Here is a 23,632-nt window from a genome sequence, read left to right as displayed (position 1 = left end):
CGTACTGACGCACGAGAAAGAATCGGATCACTACAAGACGACGTGTCATACTCTAGGAATATCTATACTCCGTTATTATAATCCCCAGGATCTTAATCTCTTTCGCTGTGTGGTGGGGTATGTGGGCCACACGGGGTCGCGCGCAAAGCACTTTGCACGAGACTATACATTTTGGTCGCGAGCAGCGCACCGCTTGTGGTGTCAATCATCTGTTGCCTGGCGACAGTGATGGTCGGAAGTTCAGGCAGATTATATGCACAGTTTCTAATTAAAGGATGCCATTCGAGCTTGATTAAATCGAATTTGCCAGTCAAGCGGCGCTGTCCTTGTTATTAAGTACTTCAGACTGCCTTTTGCATTTGAAGTAAGGTCAGGCTTAGGCACTGGAGTCGAATCTCTTTGAGATTTTGCAATTTTAGTTATTCTCCCGTTCAGACATTACACCATGTCTTTAATATTTAAGTTAGTCGGCTATTAGTCGTTGTTTATTGTCTCTAATTCTGATGGTGGTGGGGGTGTTTTGTGGGGGTCACATTACACATTATACATCTCGCGACTGCGCCACGTTCGGTGCACATGGCGAGAGCTTGAGCTCGTGATGATTCATTTTGCACGCATTCCCTGCTGCCTAATTCCAGAGAAAGCTGTTGCCTCCGCCTCAACCGCCAGAGCCAGACAGACTCAACGTTTCGGGACCAAACCTGTAGCGATGACTAATACGTATTTCAGTCTCAGGATCTTGTCAGTGAGTGCTGTCATAACGGAGTTGGGACATTCGTTTTTAGGTGTAATCTGAGTATTGTGTGAAGTGAACTGAAGGTCGTGGCGTGGGTGTCAAGGTGAGAGGTGTGTTGGCTGTCTCGTCTGGGTAGGGCAGACAGTGTCTGTGATCATGGGCTATTAAGTGGCACAGCAGGTCCTCCTCTGATAACTTTGGCAACCAGCGGAATGATAAAAAAACAATAACAATAGTCTGGCCATGATTACCCAGACAAAAGATCCGAGGAGGAATTGTTCATCCCACCACAATCGTCTACACAAGATTAAAGGGAAACGTTGCTCAAATCCAAATAGTGTAAAGATGGCGTGTAACGATTTTACGCACTAAGCAATCTTGTAAAAATACAAATAGCATGTTATGTTACATCTATTTGCTAGTCTATCTATTGAGGTTTTCATCCCTGGTGGTTGTAGTCTATAAAACAGCATAATGCACAAAAAATGTAGGCCTATATGATTTTATTCATGCATAGCTCTGAGCGGTTAACAGTCAGATTAAAAAGAACAGGAAACTGTAGCGCGTAGAGTTGCATATCCGTTTACATGGAAAAAACACAATAGCAAATGGAAATAGAAACAACAACAAATATATTCCTTGTACAGTTGTAGACCCCCTTCTCTCTCTCTCTCTCTCTCTCTCTCTCTCTCTCTCTCTCTCTGCTCCCTCGCTTACTTGTCCCCTCCTCCAGCAAGGTGCGAGAGGCAAATCGAAGCGTACGTCTTTAACAAGAGGCGTAGCTCTTTGCTTCGGCTGTGGTGTGTGCGTGTGTATGTCTGTGCTAGTCGGCGGGGAGAAATTTCCGCTTCCTCCACCGACAAAACATCCACAGCAACTTGAGAGAAAGGACTTCCACTCCGCCACCCCCGTTAAGCGGCGGATCTCCACGGTGTTAAAAGCGAAAGCTTGGAGCTAAAGGGATCGTTAACTTAAAAGTATCCACGGAACCGTTGTTTTCTTGTTTCGCTGCTGACAGATAAAGGAGGTTGAAGAAGAAGAGATAGAGAGAGAGCGAGAGCAGAGACGGAGAAACGGAGCGCACTAGCACCGCTGGTTTAAACGGACACGCATACCTCCAGCATGGAGCGCGGGGGGCTCCCGAAGACTGGAGGTGTTCCGTCTCCACAACCCTCCAAGCCGGTGACGATCACCTCGAATCGCCCGGTGCAGATGAACCTGTATGCAACGTGGGAAGTGGACCGATCATCTCCGAGCTGTGTGCCTAGGTAAGTGTGGAACAGAACCACTTCAGGGTGGGTTGCACATTTGTGCCTGTGTGTTTGCATATTTCTGTGTGGGTGTCGTGGTTGTACTGTATACAAGTATACAAGTGGACTGCTTAAGTTAAACGGCTAAAAGGCTTGGTGCCACGGTTGATCGGGTGACCAGCGTGGTGTTAACCGATTTTCGAGTCGCGCAGAGCGGCGGAAACCGTGCTCCCTGCCTGCCCCATGCCTTCGCAGCAGCAGTCAGCGGTCGTTTCTGCTTTTCTGCAAGCAGCGCACGTTTTCACTCAACTTGCACAACAAAAGAGTGGTCGGCACCCGAGTGATTGCGACTGGTGGAAGACCACGCTGGCTGGCTGGCTGGCCGACTATCGCCTGCTGCTGCTGCTGCTCCTGCACCCCCTGTCGCCAGACAGACAGACTGGCTGCATGGGCGCCTCGTTCGTGACAGGTAGCCTACGGTCCACAACCAAAACCGACTGCCAGGAATAAAAACGCACAAGGCAAAGTTGCATGGAACTGCCTGTGTGTTGACAGACGAAGTAAAAGTGTTGTTTATTCAATAGTCTAATGTGGGTGGCTGGGAGAACGGCAACATGTTAACATGCTCTACTTCACCATTATTTACACCGGGTGCGTCACCAGTAAGCAGTAAATGCATTTGCCCACATATTTAGTGGAACACACACACACACACACACACACACACACACACACACACACACACACACACACACACACACACACACACACACACACACACACACACACACCATTTTCCAAACACGACATGGAGCTCTTCTACCATGCATTGGTAGCTCTTGCCTGTAAGTCTGTCTGTCTGTTTGGGTGGCTTAAGACGTGATGTGAGGAGGATGCCTGCTTGCTTGTCTAGCGGGAGGAGAAGGCTCAGCTGTTGTGAGGTGATTTGTTGGTTGTAAGTGTAACGGGTCCTCTTATTACTTCTCGTCTCGCTTGGCTGCCCTCCCTGGTCCTCTTGGCCCCGCGCCGTTTATTAAATAATTCAGTGTTGCTTTTTTCGACGCTTCATTTAGGCAAGGCGAGGCCAGGCCAGGCCGGGGTGCCATGGCCATGACAAAAGCCTCTCTCCCTCCCTTCCTCCCTCCCTCACCCCTACCGTGTGTTCTCCGCCAAATTAAAATGAAATGCTGCAATAGGCAATAGCTCCAGGATGTTTCTGTGGTGGGAGAATGCTCACTTGGTATTTCGTAGACACACACACACACACACACACACACACACACACACACACACACATTCACATTCACGTACAGATACACACACACACACACACACACACACACACACACACACACACACACACACACACACACACACACACACACACACACACACACACACGACACACCAGCAGGAGTGGTTCTCCCGATTCTAGGCGGAGTATGGACATGGACATGGGCTCCCGTCTCATACTATTTTGCTAGTATTTAGGCCTACCATACAGTAGGCGTTTTTACATCGGCTTCATATGGGACTGACTATTAGGGGCCCCTAGAGAGTGTGGCCCTATGGCAATTGCCTAGTTTGCTCTTGATGAAACCAGCTCTGTGTACACAGGACACACGCACGCACACACACACACACACACACACACACACACACACACACACACACACACACACACACACACACACACACACACACACATACACACATACACAGGGCATAGCAGCACATTTCAGGCCCTGGATACAATCACCTCCAATGGACCGCCCCAGCAATATATCTTAATATCTTCATAAATCAGTGTGTGGGTCCCCTGTATATACATAGGAGGGTCCTGGTGGTGACTCAGTCACACTTTCCCTCTGTGAACGACACCCCTGCACACACAGCCTAATACTAATTCAAATGAAATATGTACTTGAGAGGGAGCCAAAAGGGAGTGTCTGAATGCTCAGCGTTATGTCACTATTGACATTATTCGCCTGTAAGTGTTGGGTATGTATGAGTGACTATTTATTAGATCACGTCCCAGATTAGACTTTGATAAGCCCCACTGGGAAATGCCATTAATGAAATAGATCCTGTTCTGCCAGACCCAGACATGTCTATGACAAATCGTGTTTGTCCTGATAGCAGTGAGTACACAGCTTCTGGTTCTCGTTCTGTCTGTCTGACAAACGCATATTACACATGCACACGCACACACACACACACGTCGCACGTGCACACACACACACACACACACACACACACACACACACACACACACACACACACACATGTGCGCACACACTTACACACAGATAGAATAGAAGGATATCTCTCTCTCACACTCGCACACACAAACACACACACACACACACACACAGACTACACCATGGCTGCTTCTAACTGTGTCCACAGGTCGGTGGAGGGGTGGCTTTCTTCCATCACATCACACATCAGACAGGGATCATTAGCTTCAGACACACACACACACACACACACACACACACACACACACACACACACACACACACACACACACACACACACACACACACACACACACACACAGCATAGGCACGCATGTGTCACATAATCACCATTGCCTGTCAGAGTATGCCTGTCACACACTCATAGCTTGTGCACGTCTCACATCTCTCTCTCTCTCTCTCTCTCTCTCTCTCTCTCTCTCTCTCTCTCTCTCTCTCTCTCTCTCTCTCTCGCACACACACACATACTCTCTCTCTCTCTCTCTCTCTCTCGCACACACACACATACTCTCTCTCTCTCTCTCTCTCTCTCTCTCGCACACACACACATACTCTCTCTCTCTCTCTTTCTCTCTCGCACACTCACACACACACACACACACACACTCTCTCTCTGTCTTTCTGTCTCTGTCTCTCACACAAGCGTGTGCACACACACACACACACACACACACACACACACACACACACACACACACACACACACACACACACTCTCTCTCTCTGTCTTTCTGTCTCTGTCTCTCACACAAGCGTGTGCACACACACACACACACACCCATCTCACATCATCCTCAATGCCTGTGTGTGCGTGTGTGCGCGCGTGTGTGTGTTCAGCGGCACTTTCTTGGTCAATCTGAGCTGAAGGCAGTCAGTCACGGTCCACTCCACACACTGAGCTGCCACTGAGGGAAAAGAAGAAGAGAGAGAGAGTCAGAGAGAGCGAGCTAGCGAGAGGGAGAGCGAGCGAGCGAGCGAGGGAGGGAGAGGGAGAGGGAGAGGGAGAGAGGAGACAGAGAGATGATGAGAGAAGGAGAGAGAGAAAGAGAAAGACAAAGACAGAGACAGAGACGGAAACCGAGAAAGACAGAGAAAGACCGAGAGAGATACAAAGCAAGAGATAGATGGACACACACACACACACACACACACACACACACACACACACACACACACACACACACACACACACACACACACACACACACACACACACACACACAGTGAAGTCAGTGAAGTGACAGAAGTGAGCAATGTGTACTTTTATTTTCAATGGAGGCTGTTGTTGGTGATGCCGCATCATAGGCATTCTACTGTAACAGCTCAGTGGCAAAACAACTCGGTGGCCATGAGTGTGTGTGTGCGTGTGCGTGTGCGTGTGTGCGTGAGAGAGTGAGAGAGATCATCTAGATTATTGTCCCTGTCCTTGTACTCACGATGCTTTTTCTGAAAGGTCTGTCGCGCGTGTGCGTGCGTGCGTGCGTGCGTGCGTGCGTGCGTGCGTGCGTGCGTGCGTGCGTGTGTGTGTGATCATCTAGATTGTTGTCCCTTTCCTTGTACTTACCAGTATGATTTTTTCCTTAAATATCTGTCGCTGATTCTTGTTCTGTGTGTGTGTTTGTGTCTCTGTGTGTGTCTGTGTATGTGAGTGTGTGTTTGTGTGTGTGTGAGAGAGAGTGTGTGTAGGTCTCCCCGTGTGTCAATGTGCGACTGTGAATTGTATGCATGTGCGTACATACGTACATACTGTAAAAACAGCACATCTTACTGTAAGTCAGTGGCTGTCTTGTCTTGCTATGCTACGTAGTAGTCTAGATGTGGTAAGCCTTACCGCCACACCACCACCACCACTTCAGCCTCAGCCAACTAACCGCTTCACATGCCTTGCATTCCTCAGACCCCCTGAAGTACACTCAGTCACAGTCAGTACACTCAAGACTCCTTATGCACAGTATGTATAATGTTTCGCGCAAAACATTTTTTTGGGTTACATTTTACTTGACGCCGGCGTTATACGTATGACATAACAGTGTCATAACAGTGTCATAATAGTGTCATGAACAAGTCATAAACATAATGCCAATGTCATAAATGTTTTATGGCCATGAAAAGTTGACATTGTTAGGCCTGTCTTTGTCATAACCGAATTTCACTTAAAGACAAAGTCATACAATGTTTATGACATTCACATCATGTTTTTGACACATTCATGACTGCGTTATGACAATGTTATGACACTGTTATGTCATACGTATGATGCTGGCGTCAAGTAAAGTGTTACCCATTTTTATTAGTCAAGGCGGGTGAAGGGAAACCTGGTCTCAGATACCCGTGACTTTGTTGTGCCATTTCCTCTAAAATGTGCAGAGTTGTATAAAGTAGAAATGGAAGTACTCTTGCAGATGTAATTACAGAACAAGTAGGATGATATTGCAAAGTTGAAACCATATAGTATCACACCAGCGGTGTTGTAATTACATCTGTAAGAGTACTTCTACTTTATAAAACACTGGAAATGTGACACGATCCAGTGAAGCAGTGACAAGTGACAAAGAGAAAATGAATATATTATGTAAGCACTGAACAGTACCTCTGACTCTGAGGTGAGGTCAGTCCTGGGTCATCAGTAACCCACCTCAGAGGAGAGGAGTATGGAGGCCACGGCTGATCTGAGGTCAGGAAGTTCACTTAGGCCTTAAGCTAGATTTATGCTTCGGACGCATAGCCTCAGCGTCCGTCCGTCTTCTGTCTGTGCGAGTCCACGCCCCTCGTGCAGTGGCTCTGCGCCCGTCGTCGAGCGCTTCCAAAAAAATCTAACTATCCGTCGGACGGACGCGGAGGACGCAGACAAAAAGGCGCTATGATTGGTCGTCTCGCTACTTCCTTGTTCTGTTCTTGTGGTGGCGCAATGCCAGTAGTTTGCGAGAGCAGAGCTGTTTTCTGTTAAAAACTATATTAATGCCTTGTGTGTAAATGTGTGTAAATACACGAAGCTACAAGCTAAGTAACAAACAATGCATCAGTTGAACACTCGTGGCACAATGGCTGCGGTTTTACTACCGTAGCTTCCTCCACTGAATGTAAACACACATCGGCAGAATCAACTGTCTTTACATGCTTGCATTTTCTGCTCAAAACAGACTGGGTATGTCAAATAATGATACCAGTGCATTGCCTTTGCAATTTGTGTGAAAATAACTAGCTAACTGGGCAAGAAAGCAACATTGCTTAATAATGACCGCAGTGCTTACAATGTAGTGAAAGTAATCGCGCAATTTCAAATGTGGCTCGCGACGAGACCTCAGACCTCGCAGAACTTGCAGATGCATGAATACAATGTTGGTTCGTGGCCACTCCCACGCGACTTTTGACGAGCGCAGTTGCAGAAGTCTAATCTGACCTTTAGGAGGCTGTGATGGGAAAATAAGGGTGCTGCCGCTGCTAGACCCTAACACTAAACTGGGGTGAGTTTCTCAAAAGAGAAGTTGTTAGCCTGTTAGCAACTTCATTAGTTGCCAATGGGAAAATGCATTGAAAACAACAAAGTAGCTAATGTAGTAAGCAGCTTTGGTTTTGAGAAATTCACCCCTGGTGAGGAATGTAGGATGAGGGGCTAGTCGCAGTATTTCAATGCACACACACACACGGCGACACACACGCATGCATGCGATCACAAACACACACATACACACACACACACGCACACACACACACGCATAGATGCACACAGGACACACAGAGGTCAGAGCTGTTCCTAGGTCAGTCAGTTCACTGTTCACTGGCACCTTAGGATTGAGTGACAATGCGTCATGTACACACAAACTCTAGCACACACACACACACACACACACACACACACACACACACACACACACACACACACACACACACACACACACACACACACACGATGGGCTAATTCCAGGTCAATCTTTTGACTTTGACCTTGAAGCAGTGAAACATAGCCTACATACACACACTTACGTATAACTCACACACACACACACACATAACATGTACAGGCAAACTGGCATGCAAAATACATGTGCACAGATGCATACGTACACACACACGCACACACACACACACGCACACACACGCACACACGCACACACACACACACACAAACACACACACACACACGCACACACACACACACGCACACACACGCACACACGCACACACACACACACACAGCCTAAGACACACACATGTGTGTTTTTGCATTAAAAACACCCTTACACAAATGCATGCACACAGGCACGCACAGGCAAACACACTCACAGCGGGCAGACAATCCCAGGTCAGTCAGTTCAGGCATAAGAACATTCCTCTCCTGCTGACTCAGTTTCTGCAAGAGGTTTTCACTTTGACTTGCAGCCGCTGGTCACTGACAAATTGCCCCACAGTGTGTGTGTGTGTGTGTGTGTGTGTGTGTGTGTGTGTGTGTGTGTGTGTGTGTGTGTGTGTGTGTGTGTGTGTGTGTGTGTGTGTGTGTGTGTGTTTTAGCAATAGAAGTATTGCTGTGTATGGGTGGGAGACGTGACGCCTTGTTTTTTCGTAACATCGGTTAAAAACCTACAAAACTGTTATTTTTCCTCTTGAAAACAAATGTCAATAAAGAAGATCTGGTACATTATGTTTCATATTAGTCTTAGATGAGAAAAAACATTTTTGTTAAGATTTACGTAAAGGTTTATATGTCAAATATCCTGCGGTGTGACTGTAACATTAATGAAACCTGGAATATAATATATATATAAATTAACCAACAACATTTTGAATAATGTATGAAGCATTTGCCATGATTGCATAAATATTAACTTTATATTAAGATATGTGAATGTGAAAAAAACTCAAGACAGTAATATTAACTACAAGTTCAATTTCATAACACAAATTGCGTCCTGTGGGGTGACATGTATGTCAATGTTTGTGAATGGGCAGCTGCAAGGCCAACTACAAGGGTCTTAAAGACTGGCTCCTAACCAGTCAGTACTTCAGTTATTGGAGAGTGCTGTCGAAGTTTGAGGTGACTATTAACCTCTTAATATGTCTTCATATTGCAATGTTTCTGTCACGCAATGCTTAGGTTCATTTTATGGTGTCCTGTGGTGTGACTGCTCTTATAGAAGGAAAAAACTTTTTTTATAAATGAAAACACATATTAAGATTAAACACAATGTCATCACGTTAGCATGAGCTCGGATGTCAGTCATGTATACAAAATGATTAAAATTGCCATAATGCAGTGAATTTCCTGCGGTGCGACATGCCTATGCAATGTGTTGATGCAGGACACATTTTCCCAAAAATGGCAAAAATAAGACGAAATTCCACGGACCACTAAGTGCTTTATTTTGTTCTATTTTTTTTTCAATTTTTTCCATCAGTTTTTTCAGGAATTGAATTTTTTTTGGCGTTACGCCCTTAAACGTCAACCACCCGTATATCTTGATAGTGTGTGTGTGTGTGTGTGTGTGTGTGTGTGTGTGTGTTTTAGTAATAGAAGTAGTGTGTGTCTCTATTGCACATCCGTGTCTCTGTGCGTGTATGTGCATGACCTTGTTCTTCATATGCCAGTATACAGTTCCTAGAAGAGGAAAGTGTGTGTGTGTGTGTGTGTGTGTGTGTGTGTGTGTGTGTGTGTGTGTGTGTGTGTGTGTGTGTGTGTGTGTGTGTGTGTGTGTGTGTGTGTGTGTGTGCGCGTGTGTGTGTGTGTGTTGGTTTCTGTACCTTTGTGTGTGTCTCTATTCCACATCCGTGTCTCTGTGCGTGTGTGTGCATGCCTGTGTTCACACACCTGTATAGTTAGAGGAGGAAGGTGTGTGTATGTGTGTTGGTTTGTGTACCTTCGTGTACCTTTGTGTGTGTCTCTATTGCGCATTCTTGCACATGCGTGTATGTGTATGACCTTGTATCTTCACACGCCTGTATACAGTTCCTAGAAAGGAGGAAAGTAGTAGATAAAGATGGATCTGTCTCTTCATGCCGCGGCCACCGCCCCCCCACCAAATCAGGTTGTTTTTCTTCTCCTTTTATGTCTCTTTCCTTCCTCATCCCTCTCTTCAAGGTGTTGTGAGGCACAGTGTTGTTTTTGCTCATCAAGAGTGACGTCGTCGTTCACCCCTCTCTCTGTCTTCTTTCTCTTCTTTTCCCTTCCCCTTCTCTCCTCTTCCCTTTTCTGGGTGTTTTTTAGGTTCAGTGTTGTTTTTGCTCATCAAGAGTGACTTCGTTTACCCCTCTCTCTTTTTTTCTTCTCGTCCCTTCCCCTTCTCACCTCATCCCTCTTTTCTAGGTGTTGTGATATGGGATATCAGAGAGCTGTTGAGAGTGGTGTAATTCGCCCCTTCTTTTAAAAAAAGAAACCAAATACATAGCCTCTTCTTCTTCTTCTCCTCTTTTCTACTTTCTCATTCTCTCTTCATCCCGTTTCGTCTGGGTCCTGTGGCGTGTATGGCAAAGTTGACCCCTTCATATCGTCGTATTTTTCTTCTTTCTTTTTTCACTTCTCTCGCCATCCCTTTCTTCTCAGGGGTGCATTTCTCAAAACCATAGTTGCTAACTACATTAGCTACTTGGTTATTTGCTATGCTATTTCCCATTGGCAACGACAGAAGTTGCTAACTGGCTAACAACTATGCTTTTGAGAAACGCACTCCAGAGCTGTGTCTGACTGACAGCTGTGGCAAGAGAGGTGCTGTTTCTGTGCATTTCTTGTTGAGGCCAAATGTTCCCCTCTTTCCTTCTTTTCTTTTTCATTCCTTCCTCCATCTCTCTCTTCTTCTGGCTGTTGTGATTGACTGATGAATGTGGTTTCTTGTTGAGGCCAAATTTTCTCATATTTTCTTCTTTTTCATTCCTTCCTCCATCCCTCTCTTCTTCCGGCTGTTGTGATTGATTGACTGATGGAGGTGGCAACAAGAGTGTTGAAAGTGGTTGTTTGTGCTTGTAAGGGGGCTGGTGATGTCATTGGCCCTTCTCACCTCACCCCGAGATGTTTACAGGTCTGTTCTTGGCTACCGAAGTGCTGCCGCGCCTGATTGAAGTGCTGTGTGTGTGTGTGTGTGTGTGTGTGTGTGTGTGTGTGTGTGTGTGTGTGTGTGTGTGTGTGCTGTGTGTGTGTGTGTGTGTGTGTGTGTTTCTGAGGACATGAGGACACTTGTTCTTTTGGCAATAGTGTGATTTTTAAGTGTATTAGCTTGTGTTTTGTTGTGCGATGGGTGCCTGCAGGAGGACTGTGTGTGTGTGTGTGTGTGTGTGTGTGTGTGTGTGTGTGTGTGTGTGTGTGTGTGTGTGTGTGTGTGTGTGTGTGTGTGTGTGTGTGTTTTTGTGTGTGTGTGTGTGTGTGTGTGTGCGTGCGCGCGTGTGTGTTGGAGAGTGGTGTGTAGTGTATAGCTTGCCACTTTGTTCATTTATAGCTGCTTCTGTCGATAGCACTTTTCCATCAATGGCATGCCCGTGTGCGTGCCCGCATGTGTGCGTGCGTGCGTGTGGGAGCGACTCAGAGAGAAGGCACCAGACAGACATAAAGACGGGGAGAAATGTGTTGAGAGAGAAAGGAAGTACAGTAAAAGATTGATTGAGAAAGAGAGAAGGGAAGAGAAGAAGATGGTGACAAAGACATCGTGAAGGAAAGAGAGATGAAGAGAGAAAAGAAGAGAATGAGTGAAGCAGAGTGACGAAGAGAAAGAAACCAAGAGAAAGTGATAGAGAAAGAAAGAAAGAAAAAAGAAGTGAGATTGGGAAATGGAGTGTTGGACAGGAAAGAAAAGGAAAGAGTGAGCAAGAAAGAAAGCAATATAGAGTGGTAGAGAGATAGAAGAGGAGAGGAGGAGAGAACAGGCCTGGTGCCTGGACCCATGACATTGATATTGTAGTGGAATCCTATCCTCTCCTCCTCACTGGCATCTGGCCAAACAACTCAATGTAGTCACACACACACACACACACACACACACACACACACACACACACACACACACACACACACACACACACACACACACACACACACACGCGCGCACACACACAGGAGCATACATAACTGAATGCTGGAGTCATTGGTATTGAGGCTCCGACACACAGAGGCCATAGGAAGCAGTGACATCACATCTCTCTCTGTCTCAGTCTCTCTCTCTCTCTTGGAGACAGCGGTGAACACATGACTGAGTACCAGAGTCATTGCCGTTGAGGCAATGAGACCTTTGGTGATGTTACACACACACACACACACACACACACACACACACACACACACACACACACACACACACACACACACACACACACACACACACACACACACACACACACACACACACACACACGACTGATTGCCAACATATTTGCAAGTCTCTCTCTCTCTCTCTCTCTCTCTCTCTCTCTCTCTCTCTCTCTCTCTCTCTCTCTCTCTCTCTCTCTCTCTCTCTCTCTCCCTCCCTCCCTCTGCATTATGCCATATAACAGTACATAAGTCAAACAGGATGTGGCTACACTGCTGGCCTACTGCCTGCCTACGTATGCACACTGATGCCACCACACACACACACACACTTGCACAATGCAGTGTGTTGCACAAAAAACATACAGTATATAAAACACACACACTCACACACACACGGACACACAGTACGATTATTTTTGTGGCTGTAAGAGATAATGTGGTCCAGATTATCCTGATGTAGGTTACCTAATGTGTGTGTGTGTGTGTGTGTGTGTGTGTGCGTGCGTGTGTGTGTGTGTGGGCGTGTGTGGGAGAGAGGGAATTAAAATAGGGGGAGAAATAGTGACATTGAGAGGATGAGTAGAGCGGGGTTGTTATTTTTGAACATCATCATTTCCAGACACTAATCTCTTGTCAAATACTTTGAAAGTTTTGCGTTTGCTCAGCAACCTAAACTTTATGCATGCATGCGCACACACACACACACACACACACACACACACACACACACACACACACACACACACACACACACACACACACACACACACACACACACACACTCACGTGCATGGATGCACATAAGCAGACACGCACTCGTGCACACGTACACACCCACGCACACACACAGGTTGTTCATGTGACTGTGCTTTAACTGACCATCTGACGACATCTCATTGATGATGTAATCGCGGTGATGCAATAAGGTACTAGACACACTTCCTGGATCATATACTCAAATATTTTGGAGATGGACTGTGTAGGATTAGCCTGGCAAACCAAACTAAAACATCAAATATTAATCTGGAATCGCTCGCTCGCATCAGATGGCTGAGAGCTGAGAATGGGACCAAAACATTTTGGCTATGGTTCAAATTGCCTCTTTACTGCCTTGGCGAAACCATCAAAGGATCAAAGGACAGCTTGGTCTCACAGAATTCCATGAAATGGACACAGACTCTTGGGACACGAAATCTGTGGCAGATAAACAGGTTTTGACAAAATTCAGTGTTGGGGGTCACAGAATTTTTCCCGTGATGGACGCGTGGACCTGCTTTCCATATGTTCCGACAGCACCATGTTAAGTCTATCCTTAGAAAACTGATGGGTGGTGAAAAGAATGCTAAAGCTGTTCCCAGACCAAAACAATCACTATCCTGTAGTTAGTGTAAGTAAGAAATGTGTCTTGAGATAAAAAACAACATGGAAATTAGGAACATAAATTAGAACATAAGGCTGTGGGAACATAGAGAAAGCACTTCTGTGGGCTCATCATGAAATTTAGGCAAAATCCTTGAAGCTGCCACGGATTTGGTGTCACTATGGTGGTCATTTCATGGAATTCTGTGAGATCATGTTGGTTAGCCGTAGACATTCTTCTTTCATCCACAATTTTGCGATACCCACCCCAATGATTCAGATGGAGGGGGACAAAACGTGTGCTGATTGTTTGGCCTGGCCAGGTCCCTGTTGTGGGTTAGACCAATTTGCCAGGCAAAAATATTCTTGGCCGCTAGGCAGGTTTTTTTGTGTGTGTGTGTGTGTGTGTGTGTGTGTGTGTGTGTGTGTGTGTGTGTGTGTGTGTGTGTGTGTGTGTGTGTGTGTGTGTGTGTGTGTGTGTGTGTGTGTGCCTGCGCACACGTGTGTGTGTGTGTTTTTGTGTAGGCTAAGTGTTTGCGAGAGACTGACTGGGTTAAATGCAGGTTGCAATTTGGCTGTGCTCCCTAGTGTGCTGTGGGGCGCCGCATAATTACAATGACAAATGTGCATCACTTTCCCTTTAAAGCTGCAATCAGAGATTTCTTGTTTTGCTGTAGAATAAATAAATAAATAAACAAACGTGGTGACACTATAGTGTCTGGAATACGCTCGGCTAATTCATCTCCATTGCAGAAGCCTTAGCGACCTCCCATTGGATTAATTGGTGATGGTGTATAATTGAGTTGTAATTTTATCTACAAAATGGAGGTGTCGTTAAAATCAGTTCATTTGTGGATCCCTGGTATGCGTACCATAAATAAACACACACTATGGGGCCTGGAATCTAGTGGCTAATTAATCTCCATTGCTCAGGCTTTTTCACAACGCAGCCTTGGAGTAATTGGCGATGGTTTATCATTGAGTTTTAATGTAATGGACAAATCGACACATTAACAAAATGAGTTAATTATTGACTTCCTGTTTTACTGCAGAATAAATACATATAAACCAAAAAAAAGAAACACTAAAAAAGACACTGCTTGGCCTGTAATTTCTTAATCAACATTGTATAGACTTTTCATAAACGGTGTATCAAAGCTGATAAATTACGGCTGTGGGATTAACCAGCAGCGTTTAAGTAGGGAATTAACATCAGATTTGAACAGTATGAAAAAAGTGGGGATTTGTGATTAATCACAAACTGTGAATGTGGTTAAATGCAGATCAGTCACAATGATCAGGAGTTTTTTGGGGCATTTTTAATCAATCACGCGTCAGCAATAGTAGAGCACAGCAGTGCTGACCTTTTCCCTGGTCTGCAGCCACTGTTGCTGAGAAGGCTAAAACTAGTAAAAGAGCCAAATAAGCAAATTTTCCACACAAAAAAAATCCATCAGAGCACCAAAGGTGCACTGCTAAAAAACAAACTCCTTGTTTTCCTGCCCACACGTTGATATGAGTAAGCAGGACTAAGATGACAGGAAAACACTATTAACTTCCAATACGAAGTTGTTATATCAAGTTGTACATGCATGCATCTGTCATACTTCCAAATCCAAGTGAATTCAACTTGTCTGCGCGGGGGCGTGATCGAGAAGTCTACATGCAACGGGGTTACCTCCAGGGGCACAACATGTGGACGAGATTGTCAACGGCTCAAAGCGCACATTTGGTGCTTATCTTTGCCTTTTCCCTCTGATTGAAGCGGATACCAGACTGAGACTGCTCGGCTGTGATTTCATCAAGAGGTTGGAGTTCAAATTTTACTGAAACTAAGATGATGTAATTTGGTGTTGCATTGCACCTCTATCAACCTGTTGTTTTAAACATGCAAAACGTAGGATATGGTCAGTCCATTTTGAAATGAAGTTGCCAGCTAGCTTTCGTCGTGTAGTGTTGCCTACATGGTGTAAGGACAAGCCATTGCACCTCACGATCTTGCAATTGTAGGGTCGCAACAAAATGCTTACACCGATTTGTCACTCTGACTTTTTTGGGAGTCGGGCCAAGTACTTGCTCAACCGCAGGTCAATCGTGAGTCTCGCATCGTGTAGTGTACATGGGGTAACGACAAGCGATTTCGCCTCACGATGGTGCAATCGTAGGGCCGTGAGAAAATCAAAACCGTTTGGAATCCTGGTCGCGCCTCGTGAGTAAATTGCACAGTTAAAGCAGTGCTACGACCCGATTTGACTCTAGTATTACACTTGCACAAACGAATAGCTCTAGGGCCGTGCAATTCTCTCCTCCTGAGTGGGTCCTTGTCTCCACCTCAGGTGCGCAAGTTCCCTCCTCTGTAGACCCGGGAAACATTTGTCATGTCTTACAGTGGGAGCATTCGGCTCGCATCCGACTGCCGGCTTGTATCGTGTGAGGACTGTGAGATGTGCGCTTTTATATCATGAAATTCCCTCGTGCAGTGTGAGCACTGAGCAGGAGCTTAATATCCACGAGTGAAAATAACGCACAGTGTATGCTCGGTAGTCCTGAGATGTGATTTTTTTAAGCCCATGCGATCCCCTCGTGCAGTATGAACAGGACATGAATTCCTGCGATTGGAAATAGCGCACAGTGTAAGCTCACCAAGTAAACTTACCCCACGTTCTGTCCTATTTTGATTTTTTTTTTTCTGACAGATGAAGTTAGTAGACCTATTGTATGTAATATTATTGTTAAATGTACCGGTAGTGTGTGCTGGCTGTGTGTTTCAGATCTGTAATCATGTTTGTATTGTACAATGTTTGTATTTTTTGTAGGCTACAGATCTGCAGGGAGTTTCATTGCATTACAAACGTTCATCTAATGGCCACATTCCAGTCTGCATTGGTTTGCCCCAGCATTGGTGAAGCTTTACAGAAGTAAGAAGGAGTCTGAATTCAGGGCCCTCCTCGCGCCTCTGGATTAAGAGGTAAAACAATTGATTCAAGCCAATTTGTCCTTCACTTCCCAAAATCAGGTCATTCCATGCGAAACCAGACACTATGGGGTCTGATGGGTCATGGCACCCAACCGTCACTTGCATCAATCTGGCACTGAGAAACAGACAAAGACAGGAAAGAGATTTACTTGATAAGTGATCTAGTTTTCAGTAGATGTAATTGACTACTGAGCGACTCTTTTTGAACTCAACAGTGGGTGAGTCTGTTGGGCCCAAATAAAATCAGGGAGGGTTTGGTGAAATTATAGTCCTTGAATATGTAAATGTGTTTATTAATGGGGTCATTGCATTATTATTTGCCTATGATATATATATATATATATAATATGATGAAATGTATGATGAATAATATGAATAAAATGCCTGTCCCCTCAAGAGGCTGATTTCAGATGGGATGTGTCAAATCTGTAGGCCTACCAAGTGTCTATATAAATGCATGTTCCTTTTCCTTGAGATGTAGATATTCTGCTGAGTACTTTGATAATGCATGTGCCTTCCTGTGTCTAGTCATCCTTTTATTAAGTGGTCATGTGTGTTCTGCAATATAAGGATCAGAACATTTCCAACAACATACCACATTATTTAACTTGTATCTTGGAGTTTTGTCCTTGGCCGGTGCAGTCTCATTTTTAGTGTGTTTGCTGGTCTGAAGTATAGGCCTAATGGAAGTAGAATCTTATGTAACACAATTCCAGTACTTAAAGTCAAAATCCTGCCATAAGTGTTCCAAAGAGTATAGTTGCAAACGACAACCTGAATAAAAAAACACTTCATTTTGGGACTGGAAGATGCCTCACTTCACATTCGAATCATTTTAAAGCTCCAAATAGAAGTTGATTTGTTTACTACTAAACTAAGTTTTCTGACATGACCTGAGTAAATAACAATATTCACTGACATGCAACATGTATATTTTGTATCTATGTGCTCAGGTGACTGCGATAGCCGAACAAAGGAGGATAGTGGCCTTGGAGGGATTGCCCCTGTTCCTAAAGGAGGACCCTTCCAATCTTTTCAAGGCCTGTCTGGTAATTACTAATTTACTCTCTGATACTCCAAAAGTGCATGTATTTTCATCCTCTACTTCAGTGTTTCCCAACCAGGGGTACGTGTACCACTAGGGGTACGCAACCACATTGCAGGTGGTACTTGGAAAAATATAATTTTAACAAATACATGGAGCTTAGTTACATTGGGATAGAGAAAGTGATATAAAACTTGACTTAGGGGGTACTCATGGCACAACGAAAATGCTTAGGGGGTACACAAGACAAAAAAGGTTGGGAAACACTGCTCTACTTGACTCCCATCTTTTCACTTGGCTCTCTCCAACAGTGTATAGGGCAACTCCTGCCAATTTCAATATGCTGTTGTATTGCTCACGCTACCTTTGACTTGTCGGTACCCGGTGACGCCGCAGTTTTTGGCCCAGCCCTATCCTATTCTATTCTATTCTATTCTAATGGGGGCAACTTTTGTTTACATTTTTTTAAAAAGAGCAAAAAAATAAGCATAGGCCTACTCCAAATATTTTGTCCTGTCCTGATTGCTCTCACGCCCATCTTCTTTCACTCCTACTGAGGCTCGATCCTCCGTAAGCGAAAAAATATCTGGGCAATAACCAATGAGCGTTCAGCATTTTGCCATTGACTAAGCACATATTTACATGCCATTGAAGTCCAGTGAGACTCCACTCACTACCGTTGTCATGAGGGGAAAAAAACTTCAAGCAGACCTTAGGCGAACCGCAGAATCTTATTATTGCCTGCTTTCATCAAGTGCATATCTATTGAGCACATGCATATCTATTGAGCCGGATCTGAAATGGCAATGTAATAAAGTTGGCTAAAACATTGGCTGTTATCACAGAAGCATGATTGACTTGGAGTTGCATTAAGTTGTGTTGGTGTTTCTTTAGTTTTATTATTTTATTCTATTATTGTTTATTGTAGTATTGTATTATTAATTATAGTGTGTTTCATTCAGACATTCAGTATTGTCTTTTCTGTTTGTACACGCAGGACACAGATGAAGAGCAAGACTACACCATCTTGATGATGTATGAAGATGCCGTCTGCGCCATCGCGTCCCTACCTGCAGTCAGCAATATCCGCATCTTCTTGGAAGAGAGCGTGATCATCCAGGACATTAAGGACCTTCCCTCTTCAACTGCTTACTTATTTGGCCTGCTCTACTGTATCAACATGGCATTGAGATACAGCTTCAACGTGATACAGAAGCTCTTCCTCGGCATGGGGGCCAACTGCCTCTGCACGAGCGCAGTCCCTCTGGGCTAAAATGCAGACTTTTCTTCGTTAAGGTGCCAAGTCCATCTCTCACTCTCACTCTGGTTCTCATGCTCTCGCTCTCATACTCATACGCTCTCTCTCTCATACATACACACACCTTGCACCTTGTCAAGCATCACTTAAAGTTGCTTATTTCAACATGTTTTGTGTCTACAGCGCTACATCCTTAACCAAACAGTGAATGGCTGTTCAATTGTCTTGTTTTATTGGGCAGCAGTAACACCAGTAGGGCAAGCGCATCTGGTCCCTGTACCTCTTGTGTGATCAGTGATTCTCTCTCTCTCTCTCTCTCTCTCTCTCTCTCTCTCTCTCTCTCTCTCTCTGTGCACTTGCATTTGCGCATACACGTATATGCACACAGTCACACAAACATGCACACAGTCATACTCATGCTACTCCTACATCTTTGGTAACACCTAGGGAAAAAAAAACAACCCACACATATTGTACTGTATCACAGACATCCACTTTGCATCTGTCCGTCCTACATAGACTCAATGTCTCTCACACTCACACACACATGCACACACAGATGTGTGTATTCATTCTCTCTCTCTCTCTCACACACACACACACACTAATTCTCTCTCTCTCTCTCTCTCTCTCTCTCTCTCTCTCTCACACACACACACACACATTCTCTCTCTCTCTCTCTCTCTCTCTCTCTCTCTCTCTCTCTCTCTCTCTCTCTCTCTCACACACACACACTAATTCTCTCTCTCTCACACACACACACACACACTAATTCTCTCTCTCTCTCTCTCTTTCTCTCTCTTCTCTCTCTCTCTCTCCCTCTCTCCTTCTCTCTCTCTCTTCTCTCTTCTCTCTCTTCTCACTTCTCTCTCTTCTCTCTCTCTCTCTCTCTCTCTCACACACACACACACACACGCACACACACACACACACACACACACACACACACTAATTCTCTCTCTCACACACACACACACTAATTCTCTCTCTCTCTCTCTCTCTCTCTCTCTCTCTCTCTCTCTCTCTCTCTCTCTCTCTCTCTCTCTCTCTCTCTCACACACACACACACTAATTCTCTCTCTCTCTCTCTCTCTCTCTCAGTCTCTCTCACTCTCTCTCTCACACACACACACACACACTAATTCTCTTTACACTGCCAATCAGGTAATTGAAAAGTCTGCTCCCAATTGCATGCACCATGTTGAATTCTCCAGTCAAATAAAGGCACAATATTTCAAAATGTGGTATTTGTCTGTATTAAGTATATTATTGCAGTATTACAATTGCATTAAGTCAAAGAAAATGTTATGGTACCAGCCTGATGTTACATAATGTTAAAGCACTTGACTTTACATTTAAAACTCTCACAGTTTGCAGAGCATCTTCTCACACTTTGGCAGTCATCATACTTTCTGTAGATGTGGAATTATCTGTCATATTACTATAATACACAGGTATTTGCTCAATGGTCCTCAAAATGTACCCAGTGTGTAGTTATTTATCAGTTTATGTATGAGAAGTGACTTATGCAAATTTAAAATACAGATTAGTACATGATATTTGAAGTAAGTTTATAAAAATACATTTTGATTTTAATTGAATAAACAAGTTTTGTCCACTTGTTGGACGTACTTGAATAAATCTTTAAATACATTTCTTGATTTAATTGATCAAGCAAGTTCTGTCCACTTGTTGTCCTTACTTAGAAAAGCCATTAAATACATTTCTTTATTTAATGGATAAAGCAAGTTCTGTCCACTTGTTGGCCTTACTTGGAAAAGAAATTGAATACATTTCTTGATTTCTTAGTTGAGTTTACTCAAAAAAATCCCTTGTTATAGGTTGCATTGTTTTCAAGTAAATTGAGTAAGTATTTTTTTGCAGTGTGGTGAGACTGTTCTGTGGACAGAAGGAACAGTACTGGGTATCCTGGCAGCTTGACACCAAAACCCTCTGGTTGGGATTGACGTACAGGGGCAGAGGAAAGGGTAGAGAGGGGTTGGCCATCAAATGCCTCGAAATATTGCCGGGCAGAGCTACAAGCTATCACACCACTGACTTGAATGAGGAATTACTATGAAGAAGCAGCACGCACGCAAGCACGCACGCACGCACACACACACACACACACACACACACACACAGTTTAACTACTTTATGTATGTCCGCAATGTCATAATCTGTACATAAGGACATAAATGATACAGATACAACAATGCTCAGTCACAATCCACCAATGCAGGTCTCCAAAGCAGCTGCAGTTTTAAGGACACGGCATGCACAGCCACCCACTCAACAGCTGTCTGTTCATGGCCACGGCTCTATGACTGATTGGATCAGATCTTTATTCAGATCATCACTGCTAATCGCCTTAATGAACTGTGTGTGTGTGCGTGAAGAGCGTGCGTGGGTGTGTGTGCATGTGTGTGTGTGTGTGTGTGTGTGCGCGCACGTGCGTGCGCGTGTGCGCGCATCTGTGTGTGTGTGTGTGCATCTGTGTGTGTGTGTGCGCGAGCGACAGAGAGAGTGACGCAGAGGGAGAAGGAGGTTAAACTAAGGCCAACACTTCTAAGAGCCCACAGGTCCCACTAGACCAGGGGTTCCCAAACTGGGGTGCGTGCACCCCTGGGGGTGCACGGCCTGCCATAAGGGTGTGCGCGAGCTAAATAGAGCCTTGGTGGATATGTGAGTTTTTATCCAGAATTAATGAACATGAAGTAGCTTTTAATTGTATGTTGATTTGTATGCTGGAAGGGTCCACTTGAAGTGTAGTTTAACTCCTAGACTATTGGAAAAGAGGATTCCCCAATACAACTGTGCATAATGTGCAGTGAATCATAGTTGCGTGGCCATCAGCACACCAAAATATTTGCTTAGGGGGTGCGTGGACCACATTGAAATGTACAAGGGGGTGCGCAGGGGGAAAAGTTTGGGAACCGCTGCACTAGACCAACACACTCCTTCCCAACCGCACAAACCAAGGCACTCGAGATGTTGGCACAGCCAGCAGTTGATTTGCATCACTTAGAATCAACACGTCGTCATGTCTCAGCTCCTTTGGAGATTGTGACCAGACTGGCTATGTGGATGCAGCATCGAGAGATTTAGAAGAGCAGCAGGAAGAGGAAAAATAGAATAGGAGGAGAGGTAGTGGTAGGAGGAGCAGTGGTCTGGGGACTTACAGTGCATAGGAGGAGGAAGAGGTGCAGGAAAAGAGGGAGTAGGAGGAGGAAGAGGAGGAGATTGTGGGTAGTCGAGAAGTCTAGTTACGTAGTAAACCATCTCCTCTCTTTTGAAAATGTCTCACAACTCAAGGCATGCTCACACACACACACACACACACACACACACACACACACACACACACACACACACACACACACATTCCTGCACACTAAATATCCCTGACACATTTTCATCTCTCACATTTCTTCCTCTCTCCATTTATTTTCTCTCTCTCTCTCTCTCTCTCTCTCTCTCTCTCTCTCTCTCTCTCTTTTTTTTCTCTCTCTCTCTGTCTCTCTCTGCTGCAACCACATTACACGCACACGCATACAGAGATAAGCATACACATGCGCGCACACACGCTCACACACACACACACAAACACACACAGACATGTAGACAGATACTTTCTTTGTCTCTCTCTATCTCTCTCTGTCTCTCTCTATCGCTCTCTCTCTCACACACACACACACACTTCTGCCACTGCTGAACCAATTTTGTGGCTCTAGAGTGTCTAAGTTGTTCTGGGCCTGATCACATTAATGACCGGAACTGGACTACTAATGGGGTCAGGGACACGTGTGTGTGTGTGTGTGTGTGTGTGTGTGTGTGTGTGTGTGTGTGTGTGTGTGTGTGTGTGTGTGTGTGTGTGTGTGTGTGTGTGTGTGTGTGTGTGTGTGTGTGTGTGTGTGTGTGTGTGTGTGTGCATGCTTATCTCCATGTGCGTGTGTGTGTGTGTGTGTGCGACGTGTGTCCATGCTTATCTGTGTGTGTGTGTGTGTGTGTGTGTGTGTGTGTGTGTGTGTGTGTGTGTGTGTGTGTGTGTGTGTGTGTGTGTGTGTGTGTGTGTGTGTGTGTGTGTGTTGAAGTTGGCCATTGCTCTAGGGCTGTTCTGAAGGGGAGGGGAGGGGGGGGGGCTTGTCATCTGCCTGTAGAGATAAGGCCGCTCGGCTCTCCCAGAGTGCAGGAGTGTGCATCATCCCAATGCGTGCAGATGTGTGTGAGTGTGCGCGTGTGTGTGTGTGTGTGTGTGTGTACTAGAATTTGTGTGCGCGCATAGCTGTCTGAATGTGTTTGGGTGTGTGCAGACGTGTGTGTGTGTGTGCAGACGTGTGTGTGTGTGTGTGTGTGTGTGTGTGTGTGTGTGTGTGTGTGTGTGTGTGTGTGTGTGTGTGTGTGTGTGTGTGTGTGTGTGTGTGTGTGTGTGTGTGTGTGTGTGTGTTTCAGTCTATCCAATAGGTCACCACAGAGGGCAGGAAGAGGAAATACCCACCCCTCCCTTTCCCCCTACACA

The 23,632-nt window shown here is 45.1% G+C and overlaps 1 protein-coding gene across 1 annotated transcript in view; it reads left to right on the top strand.

Annotated features, from left to right (window-relative positions):
* Positions 1-1,540: 1,540 nt before the first annotated feature.
* Positions 1,541-23,632, top strand: part of LOC134437020 (phosphofurin acidic cluster sorting protein 1-like) — a 129,859-nt gene continuing 107,767 nt past the window's right edge. Inside the window, exon 1 of the mRNA XM_063186449.1 lies at positions 1,541-2,004. Coding sequence (XP_063042519.1) covers positions 1,859-2,004 — 146 coding nt within the window. The 5' untranslated portion in view covers positions 1,541-1,858. The remainder of the gene's footprint in view (positions 2,005-23,632) is intronic.

Source organism: Engraulis encrasicolus, chromosome 21 (assembly GCF_034702125.1).
Source record: "Engraulis encrasicolus isolate BLACKSEA-1 chromosome 21, IST_EnEncr_1.0, whole genome shotgun sequence".
Classification (NCBI taxonomy): Eukaryota; Metazoa; Chordata; class Actinopteri; order Clupeiformes; family Engraulidae; genus Engraulis; species Engraulis encrasicolus.
This window is presented reverse-complemented; position numbering and strand designations above follow the sequence as displayed.